The sequence below is a fragment of the Oryza sativa genome, chromosome 6, assembly GCF_034140825.1.
Source record: "Oryza sativa Japonica Group chromosome 6, ASM3414082v1".
NCBI classification, from domain to species: Eukaryota; Viridiplantae; Streptophyta; class Magnoliopsida; order Poales; family Poaceae; genus Oryza; species Oryza sativa.
This window is the reverse complement of record NC_089040.1, coordinates 27,195,814-27,214,387: the sequence shown is the minus strand read 5'-3', so window position 1 is coordinate 27,214,387 and position 18,574 is coordinate 27,195,814. Positions and strand designations below refer to the sequence as shown.

General features: G+C 40.6%; 2 protein-coding genes across 2 annotated transcripts; one reads left to right on the top strand and one right to left on the bottom strand.

Moving 5' to 3' along the window:
- Window positions 1-3,431: 3,431 nt before the first annotated feature.
- LOC4341653 (uncharacterized) lies at window positions 3,432-4,428 on the top strand. The gene has a single exon (XM_015787236.3). It carries the CDS (start codon window positions 3,513-3,515, stop codon window positions 4,227-4,229), a length of 717 nt encoding a protein of 238 aa, XP_015642722.1. The 5' UTR covers window positions 3,432-3,512; the 3' UTR covers window positions 4,230-4,428.
- Window positions 4,429-5,280: 852 nt separating this feature from the next.
- LOC9270869 (isoleucine--tRNA ligase, cytoplasmic) lies at window positions 5,281-17,664 on the bottom strand. Its single transcript, XM_015788356.3, has 27 exons — window positions 16,899-17,664; window positions 16,440-16,505; window positions 16,216-16,359; window positions 15,273-15,469; window positions 14,442-14,604; window positions 14,012-14,125; window positions 13,484-13,581; window positions 12,843-12,921; window positions 12,371-12,529; window positions 12,106-12,195; window positions 10,962-11,095; window positions 10,213-10,372; window positions 9,976-10,059; window positions 9,673-9,885; window positions 9,439-9,564; window positions 8,660-8,797; window positions 8,471-8,574; window positions 7,990-8,053; window positions 7,568-7,656; window positions 7,351-7,492; window positions 6,885-6,948; window positions 6,733-6,800; window positions 6,364-6,486; window positions 6,216-6,281; window positions 5,923-6,028; window positions 5,718-5,809; window positions 5,281-5,642 (listed from the first exon to the last, which is right to left on the bottom strand). Exons 1-27 carry the CDS (start codon window positions 17,430-17,432, stop codon window positions 5,541-5,543), a joined length of 3,519 nt encoding a protein of 1,172 aa, XP_015643842.1. The 5' UTR covers window positions 17,433-17,664; the 3' UTR covers window positions 5,281-5,540.
- Window positions 17,665-18,574: the final 910 nt, after the last annotated feature.

Genomic DNA, 18,574 nt, shown 5'->3' with positions numbered 1-18,574 from the left:
ATATAATAGATAGATAGATAGATAGATAGATATAGATATAGATAGATAGATAGTTATTGATAGTTGAAATTATAAAAAGGTATCTTAACTTTATTTAAATCGTAAACAATTATGGAACCGGAGGAAGTACGTCCGGTGGGCTAGCCGTGTGGGCCGGGGCCGGGCCGCCGGCCAGCGTTCGCGACAGCAAGTGCGCGGGCGCAATGATCCTCTGGGAAGCCACCGCGCGCGACGCCCCCGCCTTAATTTTGACGCGCCTACGCACAATACAACACGTACGCCGCCGAAGCCGTACGTCGCGCGACTCTCGCGGCACGCAAGTCTCGCTCGCGCGCGGGTTGTTGGTAGATGCGCATGGGTGGCAGGATTTGGCGCTGATCGATCACTCGAAACACGGGGGCTCACGGTGCGCGACGCGTACCTGCAGCTATAAGCTAGCCACGGGCACGGACCTTAGGTGTGTGGGTGGGAGACGACAGGACAGGCACGCTAGTAGGCTTAATTCATCTCACGCGTCATCGCTTGACTGCATGCGCCAAGTGAGGGGCCTTCAGAGCTTGTACTGCTATCATGAAAAATTCTAAGGAAAAATTAGACCGTCTTTAGTTCACCCCCAACTACCTAAAACTTTCAACTTTTCATCACATCACATCACATCCAAAACTTTCCTACACACATAAATTTCCAACTTTTTTTTTTAAACTTTCAACTTTCCCCAAACTTCTAACTTTTTTCAGGAACTAAACACAGCCTTAATAACATTCATACAAAATGTACATATCAGTTCGTAGCATTTTAGTACAAACTCAACTCACACGTTGAGATACACAGATTTTTTTTATTTCTTAATGTGTAGGTCAAATTTAAACTTGATTTTTAGTGGAGTGCTAAATACAACTATACTCTATATTATCTTCTTTTAAAAAAATTAAGTTTGTAACATTATTTACATTGGATTTAAAAGAAGAAAAATACATGAATGACGGAATCCACTATTTTTTTTTGCGGGGAAAAGGGAATATATTACTCCTCACAATCAATGTGTGAGATGAAATTACAACTATTCTTAGGCCAAAATTTAGACATAGACTCACATCGTGCCTTATTTGCTAAGGTATGGCTTACACGATTTTGGTTACGATGGCCCTTGACAATTCTAATCTCCCTATTTCCAGCTAACAAGTCTTTCACCTCTCGGACAAGAAAAGCCAGGTCTGATTTATCCTTTTCCTGTGATTTGATCATGTGAATAGCCACCAGGCAATAAGTTTCTACGATCAACGGCCAAAGAGTCCATTGCAAAGCCAGAGCTATTCCACTACCCTTTAATATACGATCATACAAAAGTCGCAACCTATATGTGTTGTTAACATTTACTAACACTAGTACGTAGCACTAGGGTGCTGTTTGACTCTCGAATTCTACTAGTATCTTTTATTATTCTGTTTAGAGTATATATAGCCTCGAGAAAATAGTACAAAGTACTACGCAATTTTCAGAATTATGAAACTCAGAAAGGTAAGATCTTTTTCAGACATCACGCATACAAAAACAAGCTTGCAGTAGAGCGGTAGTAGCATTTGTTTGACGCAGCTAGGATCACCCTAAGATTCCAACCACTCCCTGTTTACCACCACACACAAACTTTGTTTACTGCACACTTAATTGCCCTTTTACCCATGCCTAATGACCTAATCTTGTGACCTTTTTGAACGCTCATAGCCGAGCTATAGCTACAAGACAGACAAGAAAAAGGTCCACATGGAGAGATTCCAAAGACTTGCTCAGTTTAAATTTCTCCCCCTATACATGCTACTCCATAAATCCCAAAATATAAAAAAATTAAGTTGAATTTGACAAATCCTAAAACCATGAGTCTATACAGTCTCTTGAGATATACTCCCTCCGGACTGATAATACTTGTCGTTTTGAATAAGGGTGAGGTCAAACTTTAGAATATTTGATTATCAATCATTTTTAAAATATTTATCTTTCAAATATGGTGACTACATGTATAGATTAGTCTTAAAATGTATTTTAATAAGATCATATATTTGTTAATATTTTTATACATATTATAATAGAAAATAATGGCCGAAGTTTTTTTTTTTTGAGACTATGCCATTGTCCAAAACGATAATTATTATCAACCCGGAGGGAGTAGTACTAGGATGGTATAATAATACTGTAGTAGTATCAGCAAATAATACTACATCCTTTCATGTAATTTATGGCCTCTCTCTGTGATTTTATTACTGCCAATCCGACGTGAACGTGTAGTAACAGCAACAGTAGTAACAAACATGCAGTCCCTACCATCTTCTGAACCTGCCACACTTTGTCACCGCTTTATTCGCGTCCTTTCAGCATTTACGTATGCTACCTGACCATACCATGCCATGCGTGGTCCACATAACACATCGGCCATCATCCTGCCTCCATATCGACTCTCAAGTAGTGACATTATTACAACCAAAAAGAAAAGAAAAGAAAATCTCAACTGAATAGATGAGATTAATTTAGGTCTTAAATGAAACCATCACGAACTTGAACCATAAAGGCCAATGCAACTAATGCAAGTGCTCATTTAATTAACAAATACTCCTACTAACAAACATCTCTGCACTGATACGCGGTAGAAGCGAAAGCCATCAGATATCGTATAGTACTCCCCTTTTTGCAGGGGCATGCATGTGATGAGCGATTTGCATCGGATCAGGCTGACAGCTTTGGCGTTTTTGTGTCTCCTTTTGGCTTAAGATCTACTACTTCTACACCTCGATCGATCGCTGCTGTCCAGTGTACCAGAGTTCAAATGGCCTATTTGAGAAAGGTTACAGTGTAACAAAGTTTAAATGACCTATTTAAGATAGTCTAAAATTCTGAGAAGTTGCTTGTTAGTAACTACTCCCTCCGTTTCACAATGTAAGTCATTCTAGCATTTCCCACATTCATATTAATGTTAGTAAATCTATATAGATTTATACGTTTAGATTCATTAATGTCAATATGAATGTGAAAAATGCTAGAATAACTTACATTGTGAAACGGAGTAAGTAGTTCTTTTTGTCAAAATCTGCGTGAAAAGTTAGATTGTTTGGTGAAGTTTCTGATTATGTAAGAAGCCGCAGGCCTGCACCTAACAGAGGCTCCCCGAAACCGGTCCAAAGACCCAAACGGTTGTGTTGGATCTTGTAGTCTTGTCAAGAAACCGGCCAAGCCCCATGAAACTCCAAATAGTATAAAAAAAAAGTCAAGATTTGCCTTAAAGATATAAATACGAGCCCAATTTATTTAGTAGCTGCCATTGCAACGATGTGCAGTAATAAACTAGTAATAGTAGTATAGCATGTGAGCCGAGCCGTGCAGCTGCAGCTGCATGCTTCTTCCTCCTTCGCTATATATGCAGCTGAGCTGCACACACGATGAGCAGTAGTAGTAGTAGTATAATTTGGTAGTAGTGAGCAAGTGAAACTGCAAGTGAGCTAAGGTGCAAGAAGAGAGAGGTGGAGATGGATTGGTACGCGTGGCTGGCGAAGACCGGGTTGGCGCCGGCGCTGGCGTACGAGTACGGCCGCCTCTTCAACCAGAACGAGCTGGAGCGCGGCGACGCCGCGCACTTCGACCACGACCTCCTCAAGAGCATGGGCATCGCCGTCGCCAAGCACCGCCTCGAGATCCTCAAGCTCGCCAAGAAGGACTCCTCCTCCGCCGCCGACGCAGGCGGTGGCGACTCCTCGTCGTCGTCGTACGCGCAGCTGATCGCGCGCAAGGCCGGGAGGTGCATCGCGCGGTGCGCGCGGCGGCTGGCGCGACCGCGGGGTGTCGGTGGAGGGAGGGGGTCGTCGGTGACCGTGGTGCCGAGGATATGCAGCGGCGACGACGCCGTCCGCGTGGGGGCAGTGCAGGCGGCGGCGACGAGGAGGAGGAGGAGCGTCAAGAAGATGGTGCTCATGATCACCGACGGCGGCGCCACCGCCGCGAGGGGCGGCGTCGGCTTCGCCGCCGGCCGGTTCTCGGGGTCGCAGAAGGCGAGCCTGATGTTCCACGACTGCTACGAGGAGGAGGACGACGACTACGACCACGAGGAGGAAGCGCGGTGCGGCGACGGAGCCGAGGGCGGCGACGAGGATGCCGAGGAGGAACGGTGCTCCGACGGCGGCGGCGGCGGCGGCACCGACGTCGAGATCAAGTGGGACTCCATGTTCCAGGACCTGAAGCCGACGTGATTGAGTTGAGGCAATTTGATTAATTCGCGAGTTTGTGTGTAGCTTTTTGTGAGAGAATTTTTACATCTCTCTTTGTGGTGCGAGAGCTTAATTAGGATGGTAATGTGTACGTGTCTATTTGCCATGAGTTTAGACGATAATAATATCGAGCGCAAATGTTTTGAGTGAGATTAATTGAAGGTCAAAGGAATTTAGTGTACGCGATTGATCGAATACCCACTGCATAACTATGAATTATTTTTTCAATTTTTTTTAGCACAAGGCAGGATCTCTGTCGATCAAGTAAAGTTAACAACTGATGAATTCTCTCTCGTTCCCGGCAATTGGCTGCAAGCCTGCAATGTGCTACATGCATGATTTATTACGTTACATATTCATGGCTGTTAACGTTTGTTCATCGCAAGATTATGCGAAAAGTAACCGCTGAATTACAAGGACTTGTCTAACAAACATTCGCATGATTTGTGTTCCTCATGAGCTTAAATAGAACTTCAGGATGACCGACAAAGGCATAAGCTTGTCCCCTCTTAACCAGTTAACATTGCACAGCAGACATCGTTAGTACTCCTATATAATGATGTCCGTCGATGTAAAGGCGCTATTATTTTAGACTAAAAAGGGAAAATGCCATGGCATGGACTTGGATGACACCAATCTGTTGGAAGAAAATAGTATAGCTCGAAATATAGCAGCAGTTGGGGGTACAATCGTTGGGTGACCACTGACCATTGCCTACTTGGTCAGGCTCTCTAGCCAGCGCATGTTCAAATGGCAGGCCAGTATCACTGGCAAAGCTACTGAAAATGACGGTTATGAATTATGATGCTGTCCAACAGAACGGCCAGTCACGTCAATGCTTGACAGAGAGAAGGGCCCCACGAGGGTACGAGGATATATCCAGCTTGGTAACAACAGACAGGCATAGACGGCACAGGATTCCCTTCAAAGAATGACATAAAACGGAGGTGAAATAGTTTGGACAAGTTCGATGAATTTCTCCAAAATATTCCCACTTCACACACGTCAACTCATATTGGTGTAGTAAAGACAATTAACTGAATGCTTTAACCGCTATTGGCACAATTAAATAATCGGTGTGTAGCCACATGAACACGGGTGTATCAGTATTCAGTACAGCATACACGAGTTTTCGATTAGACCATTCAATATGATAGTACCCCTTTCATTCTTTCATGGCAGATGAAACCACATACATTGCTTTGTGGGCACAAATAGAATAGGGCCCGGGGTAAAATGATTGCAGTAAAAAAAAAGATAAATCACTCAAAATTGGGATGCTTGAAAGAAAAATCAAGAACGAGTAGCCAGGTAGAAATCTCCTGTACTAAGAAAAACATGTTTTCCCAGCTGGAGATCAATTGGTGGGAAGCCTTCAATGAAATCCACCGTAATCTGTAAGAACAAAGGCAATTTAAGGCATGAAGAACAAGTATTCTGAAAAAAGTTCAGTAGAAGTTGTAGATTTACCTTGCCATTCCCAGCCTGGAATTCATTCTTCAATCTGGAAATAGACCTTGACAGTAAATATACTTTTAATGCATCAAAATGCTCACGGTTGCCTGTTCCATCAAAGTAGACACTTATGTTACCATGCAGAATATAACAAAGAGAATGCCAAGACATTAACAACGAAAATAGACAAGTACACCCTATCAGATAAGGTTGTATTTACCAGCGGCATGGACAAGGAGATCATCTGTGACCACTGGAGAAACCCTTGCAATGTAAATGACAAACGACATGTCTTGTACATTGTGAGACTCCTCACAGATCATTACCTGCCAAACCAGACAAATGACAATGAGATTAAATGTTTTATATCCATTTCAACTCGTGTCAACACCAATTGGTGGTGATGATAGTGCATATAACTTGGTGTTCATGTAAGAAAAATCAAATCCTCCAATTGATAGAGATAAAAGTCAGTTAACAGTAAACTGAAACAGGGAGAATATCCAAACTCACTGCATCTGGTGGCGCCGCCATCTTTGGAATTAGTGGATTGCCAAGAGCATCCCTTATATACTGATCCTGAACAGAATTACAGTAGCTTTCATTAAGGATGTTCTGATTTATGAAACAAGAACCAATTACTTATGCCAATTTAGCTGACCTGTGACTGCACAATCTCTACTAGAGTATTCTTGCCATCGTCCATAGGTTTGTAATATACATCAACTAAGTCTGTCGGCTCAAGTTGCGCTGTCTTTCGTAACTTCTGGATTCTGTTCACAACCTGGACAGAAATGCTCAAGAATTATTAGCCCAGATCATGAACATCAAACTTATGACTGACAACAGAGAAAACGTATGCAATCAAACAGCCGCTGGAAGTTCATAGCAACATGAAGTCAGACATGACATAGGTCAGGTAAAGATTACCAAATTCAGGCATCAACCAGTGCAAAAATACTACTAACACATAATTCTCAGTACTCCAGGGTGTCATACCCAGGAGTACACAAATCATATAGTTAATTACCTCTCGAGCAACTCCAGCTTCAAACAATGATTGATCAGCTCGAAGATCCAAAACGACTAACACATCACCTACATGAAAAAAAAAGTAATGATAATATGACAAAATAGACAGATAGCATACAAACTACTCATATGGAAACATATTTGACATACCATCTCCCGCAGCATCAATTTCATTCTCTGCCACATTTGCAGGACGTTTAAATTGCCGGATCACCTAGAGGGTAAAATGTTTCAGAGAATTAAAGATGCAGCAGGTTGGAAAAATAAGTCCACTAAATGCAAACCTGTGCAAACTAAAGTGTAGCATCATGTCATTCATCATGATGATCAGAAATAATGCCCCCAAAATAAAACAAATGTCAAATCTAATTTTTAGAATAGGTGTGCTTGCAAACCATTTGCTAGACAGATATGATCTGGAAATGCCAAAGCAGAACTTGGAAATGATGTGTTTGTATTTTACAATATATGTAAAAAGCAAATCAATATAATCTTACTAACATATCATTCTGAGAACATATACTAGCACAATTACCAAATATTAATCTTCAAAACTGACATGCAAGCAATCATTTAAACCTTTAAATTAACATCCATCAGAAGCATGGAATGTTACCTTAATATCGTCTAACTTCAAGCAATGACCAAAGAATGAAATTTCTCCACTTTGTTCAAAGGCTAAGATCTGTTCCTGTGTCATTTTCTTCACTTCATTTGACACTTTGCCCATGTCCTTTCCCAGTCTTTTTCCTAGCACACTAAGAAAATAACACAAGTGCTGAGCAGTAGATAAAAAAAAATGCAAAGTTTCTCACGCTATTAGGTACACATACCTAAAATTGGGTTCTGCCCGGAGAGAAGCATACAACATGGGATCATTACATGGAGTGACAGTCTTAACATTCATTTCTTCCATGACATACTGTATATTGGAAAGTAAAGTATGTCAAGACTCAACACTGAAGAAACATGTCCATTTATAAAATAAACACTAAGTGGCAAATATTGAAGATGAATTGATCAATCTCGTATTCTCATTGCTCAATAATCAAGATTATCAACTCCTAGAAATATGGGCAAGCAGATTCCTTGGCAAATATTGATCTCAGGAAGGGACATGCCAACAGTGAGAAAGCAATGAATATGGAACATAAAAGTGTACAGGAGACTTTGGTTACAACTAATTGCAAATGCAGTCATATAATTCCATAACAGATGACTTATAGGCACTGCTGACAAGTACTTATAAACAAACCTCTTTTAGCTTTCCCGTTATGTCTTCAAGAAATTCATTGTCAGGATGAACAATCACCATCTCCCTGAAACTCAGATTGGTTAAGCCATATGGCAAAATTGAAGATAATATACAGAACAAGCTTTTATATCATGAAGCAAAAGGAATACCAGAAACAACACATATAAAAATATAAAGACCATCTGGTTTTCAACTTCAACCATCTTAAAAACATAATTATTGAAAATAGCATACGTACTTTTACGCCCATATACACAAAAAGATGAAGAAAGAATGTAAAACCGAACTAAACACCTAAAACACTTCGATGTTATGACAACCAAAAAGATTCCTAAAATTTCATGGCCATCGATTATCATTTCATTACAACAAAATGTGTATCACATGTCAATATATTATACAACGTGAAATTTTCAATTTCCTAAACGAAATATCTCTAGATTAAATCATTAGGAAACAAATCATGAGACTATGAACATACTTCAGTGGTGTTTTCAAGGCTTTGTTATGCCGTTCACGAATATTGCGGGCAAGATCAATGATGGTCATCATTCTGTTTACACTTTGCTCAACACGCTCATCTCTCTGATCATGAAGCAAAAAAAATCAACATGAAGTCACAAGTAATACGGGTGGAATAAAGCATAGTACAGGTTTAGATAAGAATTACCTCCCCAGTTGTGGAAGGGAAACTGCAGAAATGAATACTATCCTCTGGTTTAGTTGACACCTTTCGTAGGTTTTGATAGAGAGTTTCAGTAAAGAAGGGTGTAAATGGAGCCATCGCCACACAAGTTGTTACAAGTGCCTGCATTCATGATTAACAAAATGTCTTTGTGAAATACTACAAAGTACCAGCAAAACATACAATCTAATTAGGATTTTTTTAATGCATAGAGTACCCCCAAAATATTACGTAATAGATGCTAAGGAGCAAGAAAAGATCATTTCAGGAGGAGTTGGGAACTTCTCCGCCCCGCGTGGATACCAAGGCGACGCATTAGCGCATGATTAATTAGGTATTAGCTAAAAAACTTGAAAATAGACTTATATGATTTTTTTAAAGCAACTTCCCTATAAAAAATATTTGAAAAAAACGCACCGTTTAACAGTTCGGGAATTGTGCACGTGAAAAAAAAGGGAGTAGAAGTTGGGAAAGGGTAGCGTCCAACTCAGCCTGAAGCTATTTCACTTATCAAAATTAAGAAAAAAAAAAGAGAAGTTTAATAGCAACAAGATTATCTGCCAACTGGATAAGCATTATACGTCCAGAAATAAAGGGGAGGTACATAAAAGATGATGAAGACTCCTTTTGGAGTTCTCAGAGGCAGGAAGACATGAAAATGTGAACATGAGATATTGAGATACATACAGCATTGATATTTTTATTCTCATCAATCCATAAAACAAACTTAAGTAGAAACAGTGCACTGCACAATATATACTTACATGGTAGAGCGTCGAAAGAGATACTCTGCAGTCTTCTTCCCCAGTACGTCCTTTTAACCGTTTACGGTTGAAACGCACATATATATTAGTAAGATTGTCGATGTATTTAACCAAATATGGCACAACCTGCAGAGGTAAATAAGATAAAACTTTACATCAAGTAACCATAACATGAAAATAAAAATTGATACATCTAGCAAACAAATATTCTAAGAGATCTGTTAAACATTCAACCGTGTAAAGCCGATATGCGTCCATCTCCTGGTGAACAAAACTGACTAGACTTTCAGTTGCAGAGTTTATCCAGTGATCTAGAACATTTGATGACTTCAGAAGTGAGGCTTGATCTATTGGAGAAAATGCTGAGAATCCCTCAATTTCAAGTCTCTTGGCATTTTGTACAAGAAATCTATACGCATTATACCACGGCAGGAAGACATCTTTCACCTGTTCAATTTTAAACAACACAAATTTGAAGCAATGTTATTTTCCTCAGAAAGACAGATAGTATCCAATATACTGAGAAAGGACACTTACAACACCAAAAACACCACTCCTTTTGAACCGTAGAGACTCCGCTCGTACAACTGGAGAATTTATCAAATACAGTCTCAAAGCATCCTGGAAATAAAAGAAAACAATAAATTAAATTGCAAATTCTAACTCAGACATACCATGCAATTGCAAGCCTCAAGTCATTGCATGTGTCTTCAGACAGAAAATGATACAGAATATACAATAAAGCATTCATATCTTTAAAAATATGCCACATACCGCTCCGTATTCATCGATGACTTCTACAGGTGAAGGGTAATTCTTTTTACTCTTGCTCATTTTCTTACCATCCTCAGCTAATACAAGACCATTGCATATCAGATTTTTAAATGCAGGTTTCCCAAATAAAGCTGTTGATAACACCATCAAAGTATAGAACCTGCAGGATGACATCAAACCATAAATATGATAGATATAATTAATGAATATGCATATAACAAAGCATCATACACATTTTAGAACACAATACACAAGGATTCCACTAATATCATTAGCAGGAACTGAATTTAGTTTTTGCCCACCAAAATCTCATAAAGTAAACGTGATAAAAGCACAAGCATTACAGAATTCTTTTAATCAACACCAGATCATTGCTACCAGTTAACCCAGATAAAACATAAAATAGCATAGGATACTGTTTTTTCTCCCAAAAAGTGTAAAATATTATTGAAGAAAGAAAAAACTGCTATCAAAACTACTACAGACAATCCATGGTCAACCATAATAATTCATGAATAACATCACATGCCTTCTGAACAAGCAAAAATGAATTCAAGGTAAGTGTAACTAATTGTTCCACTTTCATCATTCATGATCTGTATAGGTATGTTACAAGAATACATGGTACATAATCATGAAATATCATCCAAGGTCATAAATGAACTGCAAAAGAAGAAAATGCACCCTAAAATTATTAGTAACAGACACAAGTATAAAACAGCTGTGAAATTTCATGAAGTGAAACAAACCATCCGCGTGTTTGATCCAATCCCTCTGCCACAAAGTTGCCAGGAAAGTTCTTCTCAAACAATTCACGGTTCTCAAATGGATAATGAATGTAGGCATATGGCATGGAACCACTCTCAAACCAGCAGTCAAAAACCTGAAGACATCACAGCAGTGTTAAGTAAGAAACATTTAAAAGAACTGATATACACAAGCATTCATATCTATAGCAGTTCAGACTTCAGAGGCAAAAACGTTCACATACATCACATGTATAACAATGCAACTAAACAAGCAGAAATAGCGAGTGACCTTATGGCATTCAGCAGTTAGCTACTCCCTTTGTTTCCATTTACTTGGTCATTATAGCATTCTTTTTTTTTTTGTCAAAATACTTGTCGTTCTCACATTCCAAAGCATTTTTAGATACGTCTTTCCCTTCCTACCTTTCATCAATGCAGTCATACTAGTACTAGCACTCCTCACAAGGAATTTTAATGCTTGCTTTGGGAAAGATGATTAGGATGTAAGAATTAACGATGGTAGCAATGTAATATGCTACAGCTTCTAGTTTAGTGTGAGATTTGCTAGAGCGACAAGTAAATTGAAATGGAGGGACTATTTGTACATAAACTCAAAGACTTCTAAATGAACTTGAGTCCTACAGAGTAGAAACAACCTAAGCAAAAACAAGGTACTATTTAATGCTACATCAATTTATTAGCCAATAATAAGACAAATTGGTGCAATCAGACACAAGGATTTCTCACCAAAACAGTTTCACTGATCCTAAAAAGAAAAGGTAATTCAAGGAATTAACTGGTACAAACATAACTAAAGAATATTGGTGACAAAAACTGTGATATATTTCAAATTTCACTCATATTAGAGATCACTAACAGTGACGCAGGAGTAGCACTCACATGCCATCAGGTCTATTATCTCAAATGGGCAACAATTAGACAAATGTGTGCACTGCCACAAGCCCTAAAAAATATTTCAAGGACTTCGACCAATATGGTTTAATCCTATTTCATAAGAAAAATCAAGAATAGTACTAAAACATAACTGCCAAATTGCATCCATATTTAGAGGTCACTAGAAACGATATTTACTGCAATAGTAGGAATCCTAGTTGTAGGTATAAAATACAAAGCAATGACTTACATCCTCAACTCGTTTGAGCACCCCATACTCCGGACCTCTGCTAGAGGGAATCGTGATACCATCAACATAGTGTCGGTGAAGATCATTAACCTGGTCATATAATTTCAGAAAATAATTTGTTCAGGACATGCAGAAATAGCAATTGATTATTGAAGGGACCAAAAGCAATGTTGACCAAGCAAAAGAGAACCATATGAGAATATAATTACTGTTTTCTAAAAAAAATATTTGCAAGAGTGGATCATAGCATAGTAGAGATATCAACCTTGACACCAGATAACCGTTCAAGTTTCTCAATGGAATCCATAACAACAATTTCTTCACCATCTTGGCTGATCCACAGCGGTAGTGGAGTCCCCCAGAATCTACTTCTGCTAACAGCCCAATCCCTAGCACCTTCTAGCCAATTATGGAACCGCTTTTCCTGCATACATTTGTTGTTAACAAATATATCAAGTTAAATATACCAGCTGATAACGTAAACTCAACGCTCGCAACAGCTGCTAACGTAAACTCTGCAAGTTTCATATTACCAGTTCAATTATAGACATTCGATGCAAATATTGCAAACAATAAATGGTAAGACATGAAACAGAACTATCATAGAAAATAAGCTATCAATGTCATTGATGGCAAATCTAGGTGATATGCAACAAAAACCAGTGCAAACCTTATCCAATTTTGTAATAGAGCATTAGCTAATTACTTTGTGTGACAAACAAGAAAAGATAGAGTACCTTAACATAATCTGGAACCCAATAGGTCTGCTTGTTACATTCCAGCAACTGGTCCCTAATCTTTTCAACCTTCACAAACCTACAGAAAAGCTCTTTCAGGCATACATTTCTCAAATAAAAACAGGTAATGGAACAGGAAAACAACAATGACCATAAAAGACAGATGAACAAAACCAACAAATAGGAACCACAAAGATTCAAAAGAAAGCCACATTCGTTCATCTAGATGGAATTAAAACATGATGAAGTTAAATTGAAGTAACTTCTACTATCTCCGTCCCAAAATATGAGTTTTGGGGTTGTACACGGGTATTAAGAAAGCAGGTGAAATTAAATGGAGAGAAGGTTGTGATTGGTTGAAAAAAAGGAAGTAGGTGGAGAAATTAAAAGGTGGAAGGTTGTGATTGATTTAAAAAGATAATGTAGGTGCAAAAGTTGTTATATTTTGGGACAAATTTTGAATGTTAGAAGTTGTTATATGTTGGGGCGGAGGGTACATCATGTACATGTGTTACAAGTATAAGATGGACTGCATTACCATTTGTGCTAAACAACCAGATGGATAGAGAATTATATATAACTCAAAGGGTAAAGAAGACACCGACTAACAAATTTGCATGGTAGCAGCAGTAGATGCTTACCAGCTTGGGACAGCCCGGTAAATAAGAGGAGTGCCCGAGCGCCAGCAAAATGGATAAGAGTGTTCAATGCTCCCTTTACTGACAAGTCTTCCTTTATCCTGTTCACAAAGTTTATAATCTTCAGAATGACATCCTCAGGGATATAAAACTATCCAACATATGCAATAAATATGCTGCTATAATATCAACCAAAACTGCTTATGAGTTATGATTTACGAAGGTGCAATCCACAGAGTGCAGACATACATTGAGAAACTTTATGCTATACATCTGATTTCCTTTTGTGTGCACCCACTTCAAGGTCATCCAGACAATTAACATGATAATGCATAAAATGCACATACAGGTCCTGACATTATTCCGGTACATACTAGCATGAGAATCTATATAATGCAATGTCCTACGGCACTAATTTATTAATCAAATCCAAAATCTATAGATAATAGTCCACATAAACAAGTAGGCAACTAAAATGTAAATGTGTTACATACAGTAAATGGTCCAAGGAATACTGAAACAACAGCTTACCTTAACAGAGTTGATGATATCCCTGTCAGCCTCTTTGACATATCGCCCACTGAACTCAGATATCTTTTCAATGAAGCAGCCATCATCATCAACGGCGACAACAAGCCCACTGGCCTGGATATGAAACAGACATCAGGAAAAAAACTGGAGTAAATAAAAACAAATCCGCATGACTAACCCACCATAAACTCCCTCCTCTAAACTCACACTCCCTTTCCCAATTGTTGCCAAAAAAGCCCTTAGATAATTTAATAAAGCTTGACACAGAAAATATATAAAAGTACATATTCTAGACTACAACACAAAGTAATGGAAATATGGAGAATATGCATATTTAGTAGATTGATAGGTCAACTGTCTCAACCTCCAAGGTCTTGGCAGCATGATAGTTAGTTTAAATACCCAAACAGTAAAGGAGAATTTTTCCAACCTCAATGATACCAGCAGCAAGACAAACACGGTGGTCATCTTCACCAAAAGCAGGAGCACAATGGACAACACCAGTTCCACTATCATCAGTTACGTAGTTATCCGCTATCACCCTAAAGGCAGTCTCTTGGAGCTCCAAGAAAAAATCGAACAGAGGTTTGTATCTGCAAGTAGGAAAAGTAACAGTTAAAAACAGGAAGCGCCCCAGATATATACTCCAAATTTGGCTATGGCAGTATGGCATGTTCCGTATTGTTCTATTAACATCTAGAAAACAAGTATCAGGAGTAATCAACTAAGCTTTTTTTTAAAACTGAAAAACAGCAGGGGAGGGCCCGTGGTTAAGATTTTATTAATATAACAACAGACAAAAGCCAAAAAAAAAAAGAAGGAAAATTGCAGATTTTGGATCCAATCCTCTAGTGTATACCAACTAAGCATTACTGATATTACCGCACAAAACAAAGTTCACCAATTATAAAACTAAACTACACAAGTGGTACACATTGTTTGAGTAGCAACCAAAATGATCTCTCCAAAAGCATAGAGATATATAAACGTTGCATGAAAAATTCAAATAACAAGTGATGTGGATTATTCAGCCCTGCCCAGAAAAAAGCAAGTCCAACAAAACCAAACATGGTTAACAACTTAAGGAAAAGCATCATCTCACACACATAACTCCGATATCTACTTTCAGAAACTGTTCACTAGTTCAGTGAAATGCTTCCTAGCACAGATAGTGTTAACATGCATTTAACTTTCATAATGTCATGGGAAACTAATAATAAACTATGAAAGTATTATATGATTAGGAAGACAGAGCACTCACTTTAGGCCTACTAAGGATGATCCTGGAAACTTTGCCAATAATTCATATGCTTCAGTATCCAATCCACCCTGAACAACTTCAGCAGTGCCTCCCTTAGAAGGTGCTTGCTTCTTTCCAGATGATTTAGCCTTGGCTGGCAATTGCCCAAGCCTAGATTCAGCAACAACATACACTGCTCCAGTTGACTTGTCCTTAACCTGTTCGCAACACAGTACACATCCTCAACAGAAGAAAACATCAACTTACAAGCAGAGAAGGGTGACAGTTGTATAGTTTTTTTCTGACTAAATGAATGGGGTGGTCTAGACATGGAGCAGAATAGGAAACAATAGTCGATAATGTCTTTCTTCTACAATCAATTTGATCGATTTATCACAAAAAAAGAAATAAGTAATGCAAGAATGCATCATTAAGTTAAACAAAAAGGGTCTAAAATGTTTTTTCGCAAACAGTAAGAACAGGGCAGTTGCAGCTGCTAGATTGACTGGTACATGGTTCTCTATACTGATAAATATGGATTAACCGGATGCAGCAATTAAATTATTTGCGGGAACTGGGAAACTACTATAAGATCCCAGGAGATATCCACTAAAATAAGGACAAGCATCATGTATGTGCAGCAAAATGATTATAGGATAAACAAGACAGCCACTTAATGCAATATAACACAGAAACCAATGATCTATTGTGTATAGCATTATGTATGCATTAGTTTACATAACATCCAGAGTTCAAAACTTCTGCACATTTTGGATTTACTAGCGAGAAGATTCCTCAAGAGTATTTCACTGGTTTTTTTGCTTAATATATCATCAGTGAAAGTTCTGTTCCTTGTAAAATCAAGTTTTGTATGTATGATGTTAACAGTGGGTAAACTTGACAGCTATAGTCTAAAGTTAAAGAATGGAAAAATAGCCCAAGGAAATAAAGGAGAAGTACTAACCTTGACATACACAAGATTGGCATTGACACACAAGGCTAAGTTGCTTGGAAGTGTCCAGGGAGTTGTAGTCCATGCAACAAGTGCTGCATTGTCCGCATCACCGATAATAGGGAAAGACACCATGATTGCTGGATCTGGGACAGTCTATGGCATCATAAAAAGAAGTTACTACAAATTGCATAGAAAATTTATGAGCTACGACATGAACAAAGTCAATAACCAACCCTATAGTCAAGTGCGGCCTCAAAGTTTGATAGTGCAGTCTTGCATCCTGTACTGTAAGGCATCACCTGGGACAAGAACAAGAGCCCAGGACACTTTAACTTTCAAGAAATTCCTCATAAAAATAAATCCATTAACAGAAACAACAGATAAAAACCAATCAATTATTTCATGTAATCACAATAGCATTATCTACAAAATGAAAAGCCACTTCCATGTAACCTAAACTCTGCTATTCATTCTTCTCATTGAGACATACCAGAACAATTCCATTCTCCACACATATAAATTCCAAATTCTAATAAAAAATACAGTTAACCATTGCATACTTCTGAATACCATAAAATTTCAGGTTCCCTACCGCCTCAGCTTGTCCACTTTGTAGCAACTAAATCATAATAAATATGCAAAGCAAACCCCGAGACTCAAAACCTAATCAGGCGTGAGATCAGAAATTTAACCTTGAAACCCTTGTAGACGAGGTCTTTCTCCCAGAGCTGCGAGAAAACCCACCAAACGGACTCCATGAAATTTATGTCCATGGTTTTGTAGTCGTCTTTGAAGTCGATCCACCTCCCCGTGCGCGTGACGACGGCCTCCCATTCGGCGACATACTTGGTGACGATGCCGCGGCAGGTCTCGTTGTACTTGCCGATACCGAGGTCGAACACCTGCTGCCGGTTGGTGATGCCGAGCTGCTTGTCGATCTCGAACTCGACGGGGAGGCCATGGCAGTCCCACCCGAAGCGGCGGGAGACGTGGCGGCCGCGCATCGACTGGTGGCGGGTGACCACGTCCTTGATTGTGCCCGCGAGGATGTGGCCATAGTGCGGGAGGCCGGTGGCGAACGGGGGCCCGTCGTAGAAGATGAACTCCTCGCCGCCCTTCGTGCGGCGGAGCTGCTCGTGGAAGGCGTCGAGCTCCGACCACAGCTTGAGCACGCGCTCCTCCTCCGCGGGGAAGGAGAAGTCCTTCCCCTCGCAGACGTCCTCCATGGCCTCCGCTCCTGAGGCCGCGACCCCGGCGGCGAATGGGGCTAGGGTTTCGGGTGAGGCGGCGACCGCGGCGAATGGGGCTAGGGTTTCGGGTGATGAGGCGGCGGCGGCGGCGGCGGCGGGGGGGTAAGGGGAGGAGGGGCTTGGAACAAGAGAGGGGGAAGGGTTTAGAGCTGGAAGTTCACGTGCTGCGTGCGTGCTTCTCCTTCTCTTCGCTAGAAGGGAAATTTTCATTTCGACACCTCTATTTGTCGCATTTGTACAAATTGCTCTATTTTTATCGTGTTCAGTTTTTGCTAACTCAAACATGCCGTGGCATTGACGAGAAAATGGATATTTGGCCACGTTCAAAAAGCGGCTTAGTTGGAATGCCATCCTAAAAACGTGTTTCACTAAAATGCTAATATGAAACACGCAATCATAGCCACTTTGTCATTTTCTCTATTTTCGTCATTTTCAATTCCATTTTCGCTAGAATTCAGCTTGATGAGACCAAATTGCCCCTGCTCGTCGGCTGAAAGGGGATCGAGATCGAGCGCGGCGAGGTGGTCTTCGTTGCTGACAAGGGCGTCGACGATGGTGTGGGACGGGGCGAGGCCGAGCTTGGCGGCGAGTGCGTGCAGCTGGCGGCCCTCGAGGAGAGCCGAGAGGAAGGCCGCTGCAGGAGCGCCCGGTGTACGAGGTCCACGCGGCGGGATCGCGCGAGTGAGCGTTGGAGGCGGACGAACGAGGAGTGCGAGGTGGCGTCCCGATGGTGGGTCCACGTGGCCGGAGCAGAGGAGGCGGCGAGCGAGAGCATGGCGGCGGCGGCGGCGACGACGCGCAGCATAGGCATGGCAAGGTCCACCGCCACTTGCAACTCACCGGAGCTCGACAAGATTGGGGCCGCGGGCGGTGGCAGTGGGCAACGTAACGGTGGCGCCGCATGGTGGAGGCGGTCGGTGGGGACGGCTTGAAGGGAGCGGAGGAGGTGGAGGTAGTGGGAGATTGGGGCGGTGGTGACGACTTCGTCGGTGGAGCCAGTGAGGAAGGCCGCCGCTGAGAGCCACCACGGCCTTGGGCAGCCGCATCCACAGCCGGACGGCGGCGCCCTCTACCAACCACTTCTTCGACGATGGGCACGGGCAACGGCGCGACCTCCG

Bases quoted from the DNA above. Each gene is read 5' to 3' on its own strand.
- LOC4341653 (XM_015787236.3), top strand. From the start codon at position 3,513: ATGGATTGGTACGCGTGGCTGGCGAAGACCGGGTTGGCGCCGGCGCTG.
- LOC9270869 (XM_015788356.3), bottom strand. From the start codon at position 17,432: ATGGAGGACGTCTGCGAGGGGAAGGACTTCTCCTTCCCCGCGGAGGAG. The intron at 12,530-12,842 runs GTACTCTATCTT...AAATGTATGCAG, and splicing joins GGGTTCCAGATTATGTTAAG to GAAAAGCGGTTCCATAATTG. The intron at 10,060-10,212 runs GTATGTGGCATA...TTTTATTTCCAG, and splicing joins TCATCGATGAATACGGAGCG to GATGCTTTGAGACTGTATTT.